This window comes from Argentina silus (genome assembly GCF_951799395.1).
Source record: "Argentina silus genome assembly, chromosome: 22".
Lineage (NCBI taxonomy): Eukaryota > Metazoa > Chordata > Actinopteri > Argentiniformes > Argentinidae > Argentina > Argentina silus.
In genome coordinates, this window is record NC_139676.1 from 538198 (window position 1) to 553197 (window position 15000).

The window sequence follows — 15000 nt, forward strand, 5'->3', positions numbered from 1 at the left end:
CAACCACTCACTGCCAACGACCCCGCTGACATCATCACTGTTGGACACGCTTCAGGCCACAGCGGTGATGTCATCATGGCTGTGCTGGCTCTGTGCTCTGCCTTTCTGAATACATGGTACAGAGTGCTGTCTCTCTGTGCTGTGTTCTCCCTGGCGCGCACACACACACACACACACACACAGGGGAGTAGAAACCCTACCCTCTCCCCTGTCTGACAGGACGTAATGTGAGACAGCGTGTGATTAAGTGGGCTTCAGAGCACCTGTGTCAGGTGACAGGGGAGGAACAGGATGAGGTCATCGCGGCGCTCGAGGAGGCATTAAGACAGCACAAAACGTTAACACACAATAGGGGGGGCGGGCTTCACAACAAAACAATATGAAACAATAAATACAATAAACACAATACGACCTAACACCAAACCATAGACCCCCAAAACCAAGTCAGGGGAAAAAAAGCAAGGAAAAAGGAAAAAAGCAAGGGAAAACTCCCTGGGAGGAAGAAACCTTGAGAGGAACCAGACTCCAGGGGGTGACCCAACAGTAAACTCATGAGGAAAGTGGAATGTGACGCAAGAGTTCAGGGGTCCGCACGCACACGCACACGCACACGGGATACCATGTACCATTCCCCCTCTCTATAACCTTTGAAAACAGGATTCATATACAATATCATTCTCTGCTATCCCATCCTCCCCTCTCCTCTCCTCTCCTCTCCTCTCCTCTCCCATCCTCTCCTCTCCCATCCTCCCCTCTCCTCTCCTCTCCTTTCTGCACATGCTCAGTCGGTACTTTCTCCTTCCCTGAGCGTAAGACGGGTCACTAAGGACACGGTAACCATAGTGACAGGAGCGTCGGAAGGTAATAGGGAGGTCACGAGGGAGCAGATGGTTCCTAACGGACGGACGGACACACACACAAACACACACACACACACACACACACACCCTTTAGAGAGAGAGAGAGGGGGAGGTAATAAAGACTACTGTGACAGCATCTAAGTATCTATCCATCTCTTTATCCCTCTGGTTACTTCTCTCTCCCCCTCTCCCTCTCCCTCTCTGTCTGTCTGTCTGTCTTTTCCCTCTCTGTCTGTCTGTCTGGTCCCTGTATCTGTATCTCTCTCCATTTCTGTCCATCTATCTATCTATCGTCCCTGTATCTGTATCTCTCTATCTCTCTGTTTATCCATCTGTCTGTCTGTCTGTCTATCTATCTCTCTATCTATCTCCCTGCACCCCCCCCCCCCCCCCCTCCTCTCTCTCAGGCCTATGAGAAGCGGTTTCCTACCTGTCCCATGATCCCCGTGTTCCTGGGCAGCGAGGTGTTGAGTGATGTCATCAGCGAGGACGGCGCCAGGCGCACGGTGGAGCGCAGCTGTAAGCTCAGCGTGGACGCACCCCGCCTCCTCAAAAAGGTCAGAGGTCACAGGGGTCCGTCAGGGGTCAGGGGTCAGGGACCCCCCGAGTGAAGAACCCTGCCATACCGTATCTAAGGGCCAGTAGCATGCACGCACACACACACACACACACACACACACACACACATGCACATACACACACAAGCATACACCTACACACACTCACATTCAGACTAACCCATACATGCACAAGATCGATACCTTCTCAAGTGTGTGTGTGTGTGTTGTAGATAGCGTGTGTGGAGTACGTTTACTTCATCCAGAAGAACACCCTGGACTGGAGGGAGAGAACTCTGCTCATCCAGGCTCACAACGACACCTTCAACAACAGAGTCACGGTCATGGAGACCTGCTGCTACAGCGTGAGTTACTGTGTCTGTGTGTGTGTGTGTGTGTGTGTGTGTGTGTGTGTGTGTATTGATGCCGGTGGTCTCTCTCCAGGTCCACCCTGAGAATGAGGAGTGGACGTGTTTTGAACAGGATGCTTCTCTGGACATCAAGTCCTTCTTCGGCTTTGAGAGCACCGTGGAGAAGATAGCCATGAAACAGTACACCGCTAACATCAAAACGGTAGGAGGGAGGGAGGGAGGGGGGGGGGGGAGGGAGGAGGGGGAGGAGGGGTGGAGAGGATGATGGATGGATGGATGGATTGATAGACTGAATGATGGATCTATCTCAAGACTAATAAATTGTGTATGCATGCGTGTGCACGTGCGGGTGTGGGGGTGGTGGTGTGTGTGTGTGTGTGTGTGTGTGTGTGTGTGTGGACCTATCCCCAGGGTAAGGAGGTGATAGAGTTCTACCTGAGGGAGCTGATGTCAGAGGGCGTGACCTCTCTCCCCCGCTGGTCCCCGACTGAGGGAACGGCCGTGACCTTCGACCCCTCGGCCACACCCAGCTCCCTCCCTCAGCAGCCTGCCGACCAATCAGAAGCCTCCCTCGACAGCCCCTCTGGTACCTGGGAGACAAGCCCCATGACAGAGGCCACGTCACCTGACGGTGAGAGAGGGGCAGGGAGGGAGGGAGGGAGAGAGAAAGTGTGTGTGTGTGGGGGGGGGGGGGGGGGGTGGATAGGGAGGGAGGGAGGGAGAGAGAGAGAGAAGTTGACGTGTGTGTGTGTGTGTAGGTGATAAGTTGGAGGCGGAGTACATTGAGAGGTACCTGGGTCAGCTGACTCCCATGCAGGAGAGCTGTCTGATCCAACTACGCAACTGGCTGCAGGAAACACACAAAGGCAAGGTACACAACTACACACACACACACACACACGCGGTACACAACTACCCACACACACACACACACACACACACACACACACACACACATAACTACTCCACTGCTCGTTGTCGTGACCTAACTCCTCCACCCCTGGTCTCTCTCTCTCCTGTAGTCCCAGACGGGCGAGTGGAAAGCAGAGAAGGTAAACGGTGTCGATATAACACACACACACACACACACACACACACACACACACACACACACACACACACACACACACACATGCATGTAGTGTGTGAGAGGAATGCTCAGATTGCTGTGGTTGGCTGACAATAGTCACTGAAAGCCGGGTCATTACTGTGTCTCTGGACGAGCTCTGGGCTCCCAGCATGTCTGCAGTCCTGAGGATTTAATAAAGAAAACACCATTTGGAGGCCATGAAAGTCCCTAACAGTCGCAGAACTTTTCAAAGTTAACATTTTTCTTCCAACTGACCCCCCAACCCCGATTCACGCCGCAGAAATGCATCCGAGACCTAACATGGCCGCCCCCGCCCCGCCCCGCCCCTTGACCCTGGACTAAACCTTACACCTATCTATTAATCAACCATTCCAGCGAACCCCTCGATGAGTCCAATCAGGTGTGTTACAACAGAATGAAGCATCCCGATCGGTTCCCCAGAACCCTGAGTCAAGTCCTGTATCTAAGAGGTTTTTAGTATTATTATACTGTATCTTAAGAGGTGTTAGTATTATTATACTGTATCTTAAGAGGTATTAGTATTATTATACTGTATCTTAAGAGGTATTAGTATTATTATACTGTATCTTAAGAGGTATTAGTATTATTATACTGTATCTTAAGAGGTATTAGTATTATTATACTGTATCTTAAGAGGTATTAGTATTATTATACTGTATCTTAAGAGGTGTTAGTATTATTATACTGTATCTTAAGAGGTATTAGTATTATTATACTGTATCTAAGAGGTATTAGTATTATTATACTGTATCTAAGAGGTATTAGTATTATTATACTGTATCTTAAGAGGTTTTAGTATTATTATACTGTATCTTAAGAGGTTTTAGTATTATTATACTGTATCTAAGAGGTATTAGTATTATTATACTGTATCTTAAGAGGTTTTAGTATTATTATACTGTATCTTAAGAGGTTTTAGTATTATTATACTGTATCTTAAGAGGTATTAGTATTATTATACTGTATCTTAAGAGGTATTAGTATTATTATACTGTATCTTAAGAGGTATTAGTATTATTATACTGTATCTTAAGAGGTATTAGTATTATTATACTGTATCTTAAGAGGTGTTAGTATTATTATACTGTATCTTAAGAGGTATTAGTATTATTATACTGTATCTTAAGAGGTATTAGTATTATTATACTGTATCTTAAGAGGTATTAGTATTATTATACTGTATCTTAAGAGGTATTAGTATTATTATACTGTATCTTAAGAGGTGTTAGTATTATTATACTGTATCTTAAGAGGTATTAGTATTATTATACTGTATCTTAAGAGGTATTAGTATTATTATACTGTATCTTAAGAGGTATTAGTATTATTATACTGTATCTTAAGAGGTATTAGTATTATTATACTGTATCTTAAGAGGTAGGAGTAGGAGAGTGTTGGTTTTAGATGCAGGTGATGGTCTCTCCTCTCCTGCTCTGAGAACCTTGGAGGTTGGACACCAAACACGCTCTGATGATTAATCACCTCTGGACTGTAAAAAAAGCACCTCCAGCAGATTCTACCAGCCCTAGATCATTACTCTGGGGAGGGGTGAGCTCTCCCTCTCTCTCCCTCCCCCTCTCTCCCCCTCCCTCCCCCCCCCCTCCCTCCCTCTCTGAATATGTACTCAAACTTTGTGGGTTAGACTCATTTTCGACTGACTCAGCACCAAGCTCAGCGACCTGGAATGAACCCAGAGAAAAATGAGCTAAAATGACCCAAAAACATGTTTTATTTCATTTCTTTATTTTTTACAGCGGACAAAGCTGAATGCACAGAGATCATAATACCCTCACACAGTTCTGTGGCTGAATGCCCCTCAGTTGTAAGTTATGCATGAAGCTATGCTCGGCAGAGAATGAGATGGGTATTGAAGTGAACCTGATAAATAAGGAGCATTAGGGGGCGCTGAGCGGCGTAGCGTACTAATGCTCTTACCACCTAACCTCAAGGTACTATGTTGTTCTAAGGTTTGCTGTGAATCTCCTAAACTCCTCCCTAAACTCCTCATTTTAATCTCTCTAAATTGTCCCGTTGTTTTAAAGGTTATTTTACCCACCATTGTTCTACCGCTCTTTCCATCCTCCTCTCCTGCCTCTTCCCTCCCTCCCTCCTTCCCTCCTTCTCTCCCTCCCTCCTTCCCTCCTTCCCTCTCTCCTCAGATTCCTAAAGACGAGCACATCCTCCGTTTCCTGCGTGCGAGGGACTTCCACCTGGAGAGAGCCAGGGAGATGCTGTGTAAGTCCCTCAGCTGGAGGAAACAACACCAGGTAGGGCGCGCACACACACACACACTCTCACTCTCCTTGAACCTGTAGCCCTCAACATCTCAAAGGAGTTTCTGAATACTCATTGTATACACACACGCACGCACGCACACTTTATGCTCGTGGGCTTCAGGATCAACTTCCTAAATCCTAAAGTCCTGGGGGTGAACGCACCAAACTGACCGTGCAGAACCAGAAGAGAGAACGTGCAGCTAGCTACAGTACGACGACTCTGACTCCATCTTACTTTCTTTGTTCTGTGCCTTTCTCTCAGGTGGACTACATCCTGCAGACGTGGTCGCCCCCTGGCTTCCTGGAGGAGTACTACGCCGGGGGCTGGCACTACCACGACCGGGAGGGCAGGCCGCTCTACATCCTGAGACTGGGTCAGATGGACACCAAGGGACTGCTGAAAGCCCTGGGGGAGGAGGCCCTGCTTAGACACGTGTGTAACACACACACACACACACACACACGCATGTATAGACCCACAGACACACAAACTAAGACACACATACTGTATGTATAGACCCACATACACACTCACACACACCATTTGAATGTGTGTTTCTGCTCCAGGTTTTGTCGATAAACGAGGAAGGCCAGAAGAGGTGTGAGGAGAACACTAAGATATTCGGACGCCCGATCACGTGAGTGGCCCCGCCGAGCAGCGCTAGCATAGCTACCGTTAGCTCGTCCCATTGAAACACAATGGAAATGGGCTAACGCCGTTAGCATTGGCTAGCGCCTCCTCTTCCGTCTGCCCCCCCCCGTGCAGGTCGTGGACGTGCCTGGTGGACCTGGAGGGGTTAAACATGCGTCACCTGTGGAGGCCGGGGGTCAAAGCACTGCTACGCATCATAGAGGTGGTGGAGGCCAACTACCCTGAAACTCTGGGAAGGCTTCTGATTGTCCGCGCGCCGAGAGTCTTCCCCGTGCTCTGGACGCTGGTGAGTCACAGCATTGCGGGAGAATGTTAAAAAGTTGTTTTTTTGTTTTATTTTTTTACGCACAGAAATGTGATATTTACAAATGTGGTGAAGTCCATAGAAATGCTGCCTGTCGTACATTGAGATTAGACTCACTTTAATAATTACCAATGATCAACTTTCCACTCTTTTATTTATGGTATCTACCTTTCCCCCCAATCTCCCCTTATCCCTCTCCTCCCCTCCCCTCTCCTCCCCTCCCCTCCCCTCTCCTCCCTCCTCCCCTCCCCTCTCCCCTCCCCTCTCCTCCCCTCTCCCCCCTCCCTCCTCCCCTCCCCTCTCCTCCCTCCTCCCCTCCCCTCTCCTCCCTCCTCCCCTCCCCTCTCCTCTCCCCTCCCCTCCCCTCTCCTCTCCCCTCCCCTCCTCTCTCATCCCTCCCTCCTCTCTCATCCCTCCCTCCTCCCCTCCCCTCCCTCCTCTCCTCTCCTCCCCTCCCCTCCCTCCTCTCCTCCCCTCCCCTCCCTCTAGGTGAGTCCGTTCATTAATGAGAACACTCGTCAGAAGTTCCTGGTGTACAGCGGGTCCAGCTACCAGGGGGCGGGGCTAGGGGGCCTGGTGGATTACATCGACAACGAGGTCGTCCCTGACTTCCTGGGCGGAGACTGTCTGGTGAGTTGGGCCCGGTTCCATATCGACATCTGGGACCTACTGTTACCCCCCTGGTCCTTCATAGGCCCTTAAGAGCTACGAGAAGTGTCCAGGGTTTAGGGGCTATGGGTCAGTTTGGAATTGGATGTGAGTTAAACATCCTCAAATACACACCTAAAAAAACTGAAAAATTTAAAATGTTTAAAAATCTGTTCCTCTTGGAGTGTAGAATGTAAGTGGTAGCATAAGAGAAGACAAGATCTGGACACAAAAATGACATAAACAAAATATGAATTCATCCCTTCATTGATTCATTCACCTTCTCACCCAGCCACACTCAAGTTCACCTTTATTTGTTGTTACATCATATACAAGTAAACAACGCAGTGAAATGCTGAAGGCAGAGCAGCTCTACAACGTCAACAACACAGTGGAATAAGTAAACAATATGTATATAATAATAATAAATGTAATGAGTAAAAATGTAATAAACAAATGTAAACATAAATATAAGCACTAAAAGCAGTAACAGTAAATACAGTTAAATAAAATATTCAGAATATCCAGACTTGTTGCAGCAGCAGTAGGTACAGAGTAAAGGGTATTTACACCAGTCAGGAAGTGTGTTTAAACGTAGGTGAGCCTCAGGTTCCTATCAGCCCAGTTCTGGTCCAGGTGATGGGGTCCATGTTTAACCCTTGCAGTGCCAGGTTCCTGAGGGGGGGCAGGTCCCCAGGTCCCTGTACCAGACCCAGGAGGAGCAGGAGAACCCAGACCACATCAGACTGTGGCCAGACACCATCTACCAGTCTGCCCATGTGTTCAAAGGGGCTCCGCATGAGGTAACGCACACACACACACACACCATCTACCAGTTTGCACGTGTTCAAAGCAGCTCTAGATAATGTAACACACACACACCCCCCCCCTAACTCCATGCCTCCCCCATCCCCAGATCATGATTGAGATCTCAGAGGGGTCCAGTGTGATCACCTGGGACTTTGACATCCTGAGGGGGGATCTGGTGTTCAACATCTACCACTCCAGACGCACGCCCCCCCGGCCCGCCAGGCCCGACCCCGACCCGGCCTCAGTGGCGCCCCCTGCGGTCCACAACGTACAGCTGATAGACAGGAGCTGGGTGCTGGGGACGGACTACAGCATGGTGGAGGCACCGCTCAACTGCAACGAGGGGGAGAGCATTCAGGTGGGACGTCTACCTGTCTGTGTGCTCTATTTCTATGTCCCAATATAAACATACAATACTGGCAGTATTGGACATGTAGGACTGTCTGTGTGCTCTATTTCTATGTCCCAATATGGACATGTAGGACTGTCTGTGCTCTATATCTATGCCTCAATATGTAAGCATACAGGTATGAGGTATGGCCACAGTCTATGTGCTCTATATCTACGCCCCAATAGATATACAGTAAGGGGGAGGGGGGAAGCTTACAGACAGAACCCCAACAATACCCTCCCTCCCCCTATTTTCCTCCCTTCTGACCCCCTCCCCCCAGGGCTCCCACATTACTCGCTGGCCGGGTCTGTACATCCTGCAGTGGAAGGTGAGTGGCGCCCCCTCTGGCTCCGGGTCGTCACTGCAGCGCGTGGATGACGTACTGGCCACTCTGCAGGTGTCCACACACAGGTGTAAGGTCATGTACTACACCGAGGTACTGGCCTCAGAGGACTTCAGGTAACCTGCGTGTGTGTGTGTGTGTGTGTGTGTGTTTCAGGGGGTCGATGACCAGTCTGGAGTCGTGTCACAGTGGATTCTCCCAGCTCAGCGCCGCCACCACCTCCTCCAGCCAATCACAGAGCAGCTCCCTCATCTCCAGATAATCTCATACACACACACACGAAGGGCTAGACCAAATTGACTGTAAGTACAATGGCACACCACTTCATCAAGCGGTCAGGGTAGCTGAGAGTCTCTCTCTCTCTCTCTCATTGTAAAGCCATAATACGCTTTTGCTGATGCTGCAATATTTCAGCTGAGCAGAGAGAGAGAAAATCAACATTTCCATCAAGGGCTCCTTGTTATCAGATACAGTATCACCTGCATTAGTTTCTCTCAGATGTAGATTTACAGCCTTCAAGAACACCTTCATCTACCACAAGGCCTTTAGACTCAGCTCTTTGTTTTTTATCTGCAATTATAAAGGGCAAAGTTGTGAATCAGGGCGTTTGTTATTCTGTAAATGTTGAGAGTTTGTGAGTTAAAACTGTTACAGCGATGTTAACTTGACTGTCTTAGGAAGAGGAACTATTTTTACACTCAAACGTACATTAACAATGAAAGCTTGAAGAACGCTGTCTGTGCTGTTGATATGAATGATGTGACATCAGTTATGGAATCATATTTAACATGCAGTACTGTGTCTGTCTATGGCAATAAACTATTGAAGCATTCTGTAGATGACAGTTCTGATTGACTGCAGCCCATCACCCGGCCGTGGGACTTGATCACTCCGTACTGTTGGGGAGGACTTAAACTATCCGTAGTTAAACATCGACTGGCTACATCATTCTTTTACAATATCTTTATTATGTCCCACTCTCAAAATGACAATTTGGCAACATAACACAGCTAAAAACAATAAAGAACAGCTTTCACAAATGTGAAACACAAATACTGGACGTAAACACAAAACAAGGCCTACGTTCCAGCTCTGTAAAACTAGAACGGGACCAAATGTTCTTTAAAACGGGGGACAAGTATGTCCCTTTAGAACCTATTCCAACACATTGGACAAACTGAACTGAAGTCTTTCTCCAACTGTTGGGACAGCCATGATTAGCCCAGCCTCACCTTGATTAGCCTAGCCTAGTGCTAAGCCACCGGTCCTCCCCGGCTAAGAGAACTGTAACCACTGGTTCCAGTTGGGCTCGCGGGGGAACACCTGACCCAGACGGAGGCAGCAGTCGACGGTGGGCTCGTAGAACACCGTCCCCTCGGCCTTGTCCCCGTCCCCGTCCCTCACCATGGAGGCGGGGCCCGGGGAGGAGAAGAGGGACGGTTTGGGACGGCTGGAGAGGAACTTCCTCCTCAGACACCCCATCTCCATCATCGCCTGTGGATAGGAGGGAGAGGAGTGGGAGGGGGAGAGGGAAGGAGGGGGGGGGGGAGAGGGAAGGGTGGGAGGGAGAGAGGGAGAAAGGTGAGTTTGTATATAAGCGTTTTTAGTGGAGGTTTACCTGAACAGGGGATGAGGGTGAGTGACTATGATGGTCAGGTCAGGTCAGGTCAGGACAGGTCAGAACAGGTCAGGACAGGACAGGACATGCTCCTCCGAAATTAGGAAACTGACGTCACTTTGAGATCTTCCCCACTCGGAGCCGTTTCAGAATCAACCATTCTGGTGCGATCCCGGGAGCTATCCGAGAGTTCCAAGGAGCATTTGAACGCAGCATGCGTGCAGGGGAGGAGCTACTGACCGACTGACAGGTGAGGTTTACCTGTACCAGGTCCAGTACAGCTACAGGTAGTTAAGGGGAGGGTCTGGTGAGCTTTTGATTGACAGGTGAGGTTTACCTGTACCAGGTCCAGGACGGCCACAGGCTGGAGGACGTCGCGGTAGTGTTCTATCAGGGAGTGTTCCGCCAGGCCGGGCTTGGACATGATGTGGTACAGGACGGCCTCCATCATGCCTTTACACACGGGGCGGTTCAGACTGCCATCCACTATACGCCAGGGACGACTCACAAAGCACACATCCCTGAGAGGAGGAGGGGGAGGGGGAGGAGAAAGGGGGGGGGGGGGGAGGCGAGTTAGTCTGCTGGTCAGAGGAAATCAAGATGAAAGCGTTGTAGTTATACTTGTTATGCCTGTTCTCACACACCCTGGACCAGGTCCAAAACAGCTCCAGGTACACTCACACACTACTGAGCTTTACCTGGACCAGGTCCAGAACAGATACTCACACATCACAACTGTCTTCTGCTGCAGACTGCTCTGCTTCTCCCTCTGAAACACAAACACAATCCACCAGTCAGAAAAAAACACACACACACACACACACACACACGCACACACGCTCTCTGTTCTCCTGTCTCACCTGCAGTCTCATTGGTCTGGCTGAGGGGCTGGACTACGGCTGATGATGATGAAGGTCCCTCGTCTACCTTCTCTCCCACCTTCTCTCCCTCCTTCTCTCCCACCTCTGCTTCCTTCCTCTCCTCCCCTTCAGGCGTCGTCCGTTTCTCCTCCTCTCTCTGCGCCGTCCTCTCTTCCCCCTCTCCTCCCTCCCCCTCCCCCTCCCTGGCCACTCTCTTGGCGGGCGGGCCCTGGTCCCCGGGGGGGTGGCCAGGGTCCCTGTGCCCGCGGTGGGGGACGCGGCCCCCGGACCTCAGCCTCTCCGTGGAGGTCAGGAGCCAGGGGGCGGCGTGCTCCCTCAGCACCAGGCGCACCGTCCCCCCGCCCAGCTCCAGCACCGCCTCCTCCCTCAGCAGGTCCTGGGGGGGCAATCAGAACACAGGGATTCAGACCTGGACGAGGTGTGTGTGTGTGTGTGTGTGTGTATGTATCTCTCCCCACCTGTAGGTACTGCTGCAGGCTGCGCGTGCGTCCGTCCTGGGGCGTCTCCAGGTGTGTGTGTGCCAGGAGCAGGTCCAGCTTGTCCAAGCCGTAGGCCCCTGCGCTCTCCAGCGCCCCCCTCAGCTCGTCACTGGCACTGAGGTCCTGGGGGGTGTAGCCCTGGAGGGCCACCAGATGCTGCCGGTAGTCCTGGGGGGGGGAGGCCTGGAGGGTGCGGGTCAGGAGGGGAGGGAGGAGGGAGGGGCCAGCTCTGGAGAGGTCGAGTGGGGGAGAGTCTGAGAGGGAGGGGGAGAGAGAGGGAGAGAGTGGACGTGAAAGAAAAACACAAAGTTAGTGTGTCATAATGTGTGTGTTTGTAAGTAAGTCACTCACTGCCTGCCTCCCTCCCTCCCTCCCCTGACCCCCTCCCCCCCTACCGTGAGTGGTGAAGAGTGTGTGTGCGGGCGTGCGTCGCAGCTGCAGGTGCATGGTGCAGGACTCCACCACGATGCTGTCGTTGATGTTGAGGTTGCGGATGTTGACGATGCCCGGGGAGCAGTAGCCCCGCATCATCAGGTAGTTGGCGTGGGACGCCTGGTGGGACTTCACCTCCACCCTCTTCCTCCCCTCCGGGTCCTCATCCCCGTCCTCATCCCCCTCGTCATCCTCCAGCACCGACATACTGAGAGAGAGAGAGAGATACACAGAGATACAGTGTGATTATATGACCAGGTCAATATGAATGAGTAGGACCGCCTGTATGCAATACACAAGAGTGTAGATGTTGGAGTCTTCTATAGTCAGGCTTTATGGAACGTGTGTGTGTGTGTGTGTGTGTGTGTGTGTGGGGTATACATCCTATGTCTGTAGCTGTGTAGGTCTACAGTATACTGTGGGAACAATCAGCAGAGAACGTTTCAGTTGGTTGCTCTGGTGCTGCTGGGCAGGTTAGGGTGTGGATGAAGGACCCGTTTACTGAAAGACGTGTTTGGTTTTTTTCTTGATTGTGTTTTATGATGTTGTTTGAGTATTACTGTAAACTGTGTGTATGCAGACCTTGGTGCCAAAGGTTCAATCCAATAAAATCTCTCACCCCTTGACCGCCTCATTGTCCACCATGTTGCTGTCCACCACCACGATGTGTTTGGGTATGGACACGTACACAGACAGCAGGCCCATGGTCATCAGGCTGAGGCAGGCCAGAACGGCGCCCCCTGGCGCATCCAGAGAGTACTGCAGCATACCGTCCACATCCAGGGGCTCCAGGCCGTCGAAGGGGGAAGGGCTGTGGGTTCTGCCTGCTTCGGGCAGCTCCGGCTGGGGGAGAGGACCGTCGACGGGGCCCCTGGAGGTCTCCTTTGGCGGTGGTTGTTCGGTTTCTGCTTGCTCCTGGTTGGGCTCGGTCTTATCCTCCGTCTCCATCCTTTCATCCTCCTCGTCTCCTTTCTCTCGGTTCTTCTCCCTCTCTTTCATATTCTCTCCCTTTTCGCTCTCCATCGGCTCGTCTTCCTTCTCTGTTTCTACGTTGTCTTTCTTCTCCTCCTCTACAGTCTCCTCCCCTTTCTTCTCCTCCACAGTCTCCTCCCGTTTCTTTTCATCCTCTACAGTCTCCTCCCCTTTCTTCTCCTCCTCTACAGTCTCCTCCTCTTTCTTCTCCTCCTCTACAGTCTCCTCCTTTTTCTTCTCCCCCTCTTTCTTCTCCTCCCCAGCCCTGTCTTTGTTCCCTCTCTCGTGGTAGAAGGCAGAGACGGGTCTGTCTCCCTTCTCATTGGCTCCCAGGTCTTTCAGGAAGTCGTGCACCTCCTTGCAGAGGGACATGGGAAAACGCCACGTGAAACACCTGTGGGAGGAACGGAACGGAACGGTCAAAACACGGTTTGCTTCGGATAATGAAGATTCAGAGCTAAACGGACAAGACAGTGAGACGAAGACCAACGTTTAAAAGACAAATCTATGATGAAGACGAGGAGTGTGTGTGTGTGTGTGTGTGTGTGAGTCCAGGTACTGTCCACTGGCCTGTAGTAGCTCTGGGACAGCTGGTAGGACATGGGTAGGATGGGCAGGGCTCGACTCCTCTTGGGGTCCACAGACTTGCTGACCCGGCGTCTGTTGACCAAGCCCTTCCTCCGACACTTCAGGAACACCTGGTACAGAACCTCCTGCCGGTACTTACTGTAGGTATGGAAGGTCTGGAGAGGGAGGGGGAGGGAGGGAGGGAGGGGAGGGGAGAGGAGAGAGGGAGGGGAGGGGAGAGGGAGGGAGAGAGAGGGAGGGAGAGAGGGAGAGAGAGAGGGAGGGAGAGAGGGAGGGAGAGAGGGAGGGAGAGAGATGCATCTCATTGTGTGTAGGGTACAGGGGATGTGTGGTAGGAGGTGAGGTAGAGTGTGTGTGTGTACCTGGAAGGATCGGCAGCTCTTCATCTGGTTGTTGGACATGGCCAAAGTGCTCTGGATCAGATTTTCCAAGACCAGATGGTGGATGTCCTCCGTTCTGTAACACACACACACACCTTGGGTTCCTCTTTCTTGCCAGTGAACACGTTTGTATTCCCGTATGAAGACGTCTCCTACCTGTAGAGTATGTCTTTGCGGTTCTTGTCAAAGCCATCCTCAATAACGTACACCTTGAACCTGCAACACACATCACCACCGCTGAGACCATGGAACACACACACACACACTGTAGCAACAATACCTGGGTGGCCTAGACCTTCCTTCCTTCCTTCCATCCACAAGTATGAATCCCCGAAAACACCTTCAAAAAAATCCCTGAAAGCGATCTATTCATCCATTCATCCACCTGTAAATCCGTCCTTCTGTCTGTCTGTCTGTCTGTCTGTCTGTCTGTCTGTCTGTCTGTCCTCCCTCCCTCCCTCCCTCCCTCCCTCCGTCCGTCCGTCCCTCCACCCTCCCATCCCTCCCTCCACCATCCGTCCCTCCCTCCCTCCCTCCCTCCCTCCCTCCACCATCCGTCCCTCCCTCCCTCCCTCCCTCCACCATCCGTCCCTCCCTCCCTCCCTCCACCATCCGTCCCTCCCTCCCTCCCTCCACCATCCATCCCTCCATCCCTCCACCGCTCCCTACCTCCCTCCCTACATCCCTACATACCGTGAGAAGAGTTGTGTTTTGGTATCTGGGATGCTGACTGTGGACTGGGAGGTGGAGCCAAACTTCAGTCTGAGCAACGTCACAAACTCCCCCAACACCACTGCACACTCCTACCACACACACACACACACACACACACACACACACACACACAACGTTAAACACAGCAAAAAAAATATCAAACTCACTGCAATTCCACTTCTAAACACATTCTTTGTTTGAAATGAGAACTGGTCCATAACATGTTAGTAGCTGGTTCTGGTGTTCATACAGTAACATGTTAGTAGGTGGTTCTGGTGTTCATACAGTAACATGTTAGTAGGTGGTTCTGGTGTTCATACAGTAACATGTTAGTAGGTGGTTCTGGTGTTCATACAGTAACATGTTAGTAGGTGGTTCTGGTGTTCATACAGTAACATGTTAGTAGGTGGTTCTGGTGTTCATACAGTAACATGTTAGTAGGTGGTTCTGGTGTTCATACAGTAACATGTTAGTAGGTGGTTCTGGTGTTCATACAGTAACATGTTAGTAGGTGGTTCTGGTGTTCATACAGTAACATGTTAGTAGCTGGTTCTGGTGTGTTCATACAGTAACATGTTAGTAGGTGGTTCTGGTGTTCATACAGTAACATGTT

The 15000-nt window shown here is 50.9% G+C and overlaps 2 protein-coding genes across 3 annotated transcripts in view; one reads left to right on the forward strand and one right to left on the reverse strand.

The window, feature by feature from the left end:
• LOC310821976 (SEC14-like protein 5) overlaps window positions 1-8668 on the forward strand; it is an 11492-nt gene extending 2824 nt beyond the window's left edge. Inside the window, exons 2-15 of the mRNA XM_083694265.1 lie at window positions 1268-1417; window positions 1651-1782; window positions 1862-1990; window positions 2200-2419; window positions 2547-2659; window positions 5059-5166; window positions 5438-5608; window positions 5743-5813; window positions 5942-6113; window positions 6621-6761; window positions 7445-7582; window positions 7696-7947; window positions 8261-8439; window positions 8480-8668. Coding sequence (XP_083550391.1) covers window positions 1268-1417; window positions 1651-1782; window positions 1862-1990; window positions 2200-2419; window positions 2547-2659; window positions 5059-5166; window positions 5438-5608; window positions 5743-5813; window positions 5942-6113; window positions 6621-6761; window positions 7445-7582; window positions 7696-7947; window positions 8261-8439; window positions 8480-8585 — 2082 coding nt within the window. The 3' untranslated portion in view covers window positions 8586-8668. The remainder of the gene's footprint in view (window positions 1-1267; window positions 1418-1650; window positions 1783-1861; window positions 1991-2199; window positions 2420-2546; window positions 2660-5058; window positions 5167-5437; window positions 5609-5742; window positions 5814-5941; window positions 6114-6620; window positions 6762-7444; window positions 7583-7695; window positions 7948-8260; window positions 8440-8479) is intronic.
• Window positions 8669-9271: 603 nt separating this feature from the next.
• The window catches only part of gtf3c1 (general transcription factor IIIC subunit 1), an 18420-nt gene continuing 12691 nt past the window's right edge, over window positions 9272-15000 (reverse strand). Inside the window, exons 27-38 of one of the 2 annotated variants that reach the window (XM_083693840.1) lie at window positions 14367-14476; window positions 13830-13889; window positions 13656-13749; window positions 13276-13448; window positions 12895-13099; window positions 12353-12837; window positions 11697-11941; window positions 11281-11555; window positions 10802-11198; window positions 10668-10710; window positions 10279-10462; window positions 9272-9817 (exon numbers count right to left, since the gene is read on the reverse strand). In XM_083693840.1, coding sequence (XP_083549966.1) covers window positions 9599-9817; window positions 10279-10462; window positions 10668-10710; window positions 10802-11198; window positions 11281-11555; window positions 11697-11941; window positions 12353-12837; window positions 12895-13099; window positions 13276-13448; window positions 13656-13749; window positions 13830-13889; window positions 14367-14476 — 2490 coding nt within the window. In that variant the 3' untranslated portion in view covers window positions 9272-9598. Of the gene's footprint in view, window positions 9818-10278; window positions 10463-10667; window positions 10711-10801; window positions 11199-11280; window positions 11556-11696; window positions 11942-12352; window positions 13100-13275; window positions 13449-13655; window positions 13750-13829; window positions 13890-14366; window positions 14477-15000 lie in introns of both variants that reach the window. The other variant, XM_083693839.1, reaches the window with a different exon arrangement.